This window comes from Medicago sativa, chromosome 7 (genome assembly GCF_051527215.1).
Source record: "Medicago sativa cultivar Bolivia chromosome 7, Bolivia_mono, whole genome shotgun sequence".
Taxonomy (NCBI): Eukaryota; Viridiplantae; Streptophyta; class Magnoliopsida; order Fabales; family Fabaceae; genus Medicago; species Medicago sativa.
In genome coordinates this window covers 104,372,937-104,375,318 of record NC_140755.1, presented here as the reverse complement: position 1 = coordinate 104,375,318, position 2,382 = coordinate 104,372,937, and the positions used below count along the sequence as shown (strand labels likewise).

Below are 2,382 nucleotides of genomic sequence, written 5' to 3'. Positions count from 1 at the left end.
GGCACGAAACATATTACAAATTAGTTATTGTTGTGCTCAATATGAAAAGAAGAAGATTGTCCCCATGAGCTTAGCTCATTCGGTAAGGGATCATGCACAATTTATGCAGGAGCTGGGGTTCGAACCCCGGACCCCACTTATTCACCTTAAAGGTGAATTTCTCTAGCCACTAGGTTACTTAACTAAAAAAAAAGGTCATCATTTTATTTAGAACATGAGCCAATCCATGAAAAATATATAGCCCCACCCTATAAATTTATGTTAATCTATATTTTTAAACAATGTATTTGGCTAAACTATGCTAGATATAGAATACACCCACCGTAAGAGTGTATTGCTGCCTAGGCTAGGCTTAATTCAGGTGTTGAGGGCGACCCATAACTGCAAGATCGAACGTTTTGAATTACAACGTCAAATTTTTTATACATTTTATAAAATCAAAACTTCATTAAAATTTTCCGTCTGCGATCTGATTATTTCGAGTTGTACTTGATTGTAGCTTGACTGCACTGCATGTGGGCGACTGCACTCAAGCAAGTAGACGTTTCTATAAGTTTTTACTTTTTAAAAGTTTTTGGTGAAGTTAATTAGGAAGTATATCCTTTTGTGCAAGGTATGAAAAAGCCATGGCTTCATTTTTTTGATTGTGTAAAGAAAAAAATAGGTTATTCATACTTCTTATAGAATCAAGGTATGCTAGCTGACGATTATGGAAAACATAGCATTTGATTTTAAAATCTATGTAGTGATCATCAGATCAAACCTTCATAAAAACTTGTTCATGCATGCTTATTTTAGAAAAAACAAACATGTTCATGTTACGCATTAGTTAAATATAATAATAATATACCAATGATAAATATAACTCATTCATTGATGATATATTATTATATAGCAATCAATATAAAGATAATTAATAGAAGTAAAACATACATTGATATGCAAGAAACAGACCAACCACACTAAGCACAACTGATTATAGACACGACGACGACATGAAATGTTGCTGCGCCAAAAGCTCAACTTCTGGCCACGCCATGATATCACCGGAGCAACTCCACGACGACTCACTTTCCATCAGCTCCGGCAACTCAATCTCACCCCAAAAATCATCTCCATCAGACACAATGCAACCCTTCTCATCCAACGAAGCCTTCATCATACTAGCCGCCTTGGCCGCCGCTGCTTGAATGTCTCTGGCCGTACATGTAGCCGGAAGTGGTAGATTCTCCACCTCGTCGGGAAAGTTGAGTTGCGCTTTTTGGCCTTTCAGGCAATACACTGCAACGTCGTAGGCTTTCGCAGCCATCTCCGGCACCGGAAATGATCCTAGCCATATGCGAGATTTCTTCTTAGGTTCACGAATTTCTGATACCCATTTTCCCCACCGCCGTTTACGGACGCCGCGGTAGACAGGGTGGCGCGTTCCACTTCTCCGGCTGTCATCTTCAATGAATGTTGTTGGTTGATTGTCCATTCACAAATTTTACACTTGAAGCCGTTTTGACTCTATTTCAGTGTGTCTCCAACATTTATTTATAAACAAATTATATGTTATATGCTTCTTTACACGTTAAATTAAATGAAGGGTAATGTGTGATTACATATATGCCCCCAACCCATAGGTTTTTTTAGATTGCTTGTTTAAGAATTGTGGACAAGTCACCCAGCAATTGCACGAACTACATAAACAAGATTTGTAAGTGGAGTTAAAACTAGTTTGTCTGTACCACTTATAAATTTATATATGTGGCCAACATTCATTGGTTGTTGGATAGCTTAACCACAGTTTTTGTTTTAAGTAGTCTAGACCTCACCCTATATATTCAAGAAGGTTATTACTCCCTCCATCTTAAATATTTATGCGTTTTAAATAGTTTAATTTTATGATTTAAGTAATTAAAAAAAAACCAAGTGAACATATAGACTTTTTACATATAAAATTATGCATCATTCAATAACTTTTGAAATATACATTATTAATTTTTTTTTTCATTAACTACTTTTTTTCTTTTATGTTTGTGTTTAAATCTTGTGACCTAACATTCTTTTTTCTGGCTTAGGGTTCAACTTGTGTTGAAGCTGATGCTTAATACAGTTTTTATACAAAGATAAATGGAACAAAAACAATGTGTTAAAAAATATGAATTGAATCGGTACACTATATCTTACAAATGTCACTTTATAAACTCATTTCAGGATTTATTTTCATTTTTCCTATCTCTTCACACCCAACACTAATGAATTTGGTGAGTTTATATAAATGATGGATCATCGATCAATAGACCATGATGCTATATTATGTTTTTATATTAGATTTAACATATCATATACAAAACTAACTATACGGTGAGAAATCAAAATATCACACTTTATAAATTC

At 34.6% G+C, this 2,382-nt stretch overlaps 1 protein-coding gene across 1 annotated transcript; it reads right to left on the bottom strand.

Annotated features, from left to right (window-relative positions):
• Window positions 1-856: 856 nt before the first annotated feature.
• Window positions 857-1,615, bottom strand: LOC146911697 (Integrase-type DNA-binding superfamily protein). Its single transcript, XM_085727352.1, has one exon. The coding sequence runs from the start codon at window positions 1,475-1,477 to the stop codon at window positions 977-979; it is 501 nt and encodes a 166-aa protein (XP_085583478.1). The 5' UTR covers window positions 1,478-1,615; the 3' UTR covers window positions 857-976.
• Between the last annotated feature and the right edge of the window lie 767 nt (window positions 1,616-2,382).

What these genes read in the sequence shown, in the direction of transcription:
- LOC146911697 (XM_085727352.1), bottom strand. Translation starts at nt 1,477, where the DNA reads ATGGACAATCAACCAACAACATTCATTGAAGATGACAGCCGGAGAAGT.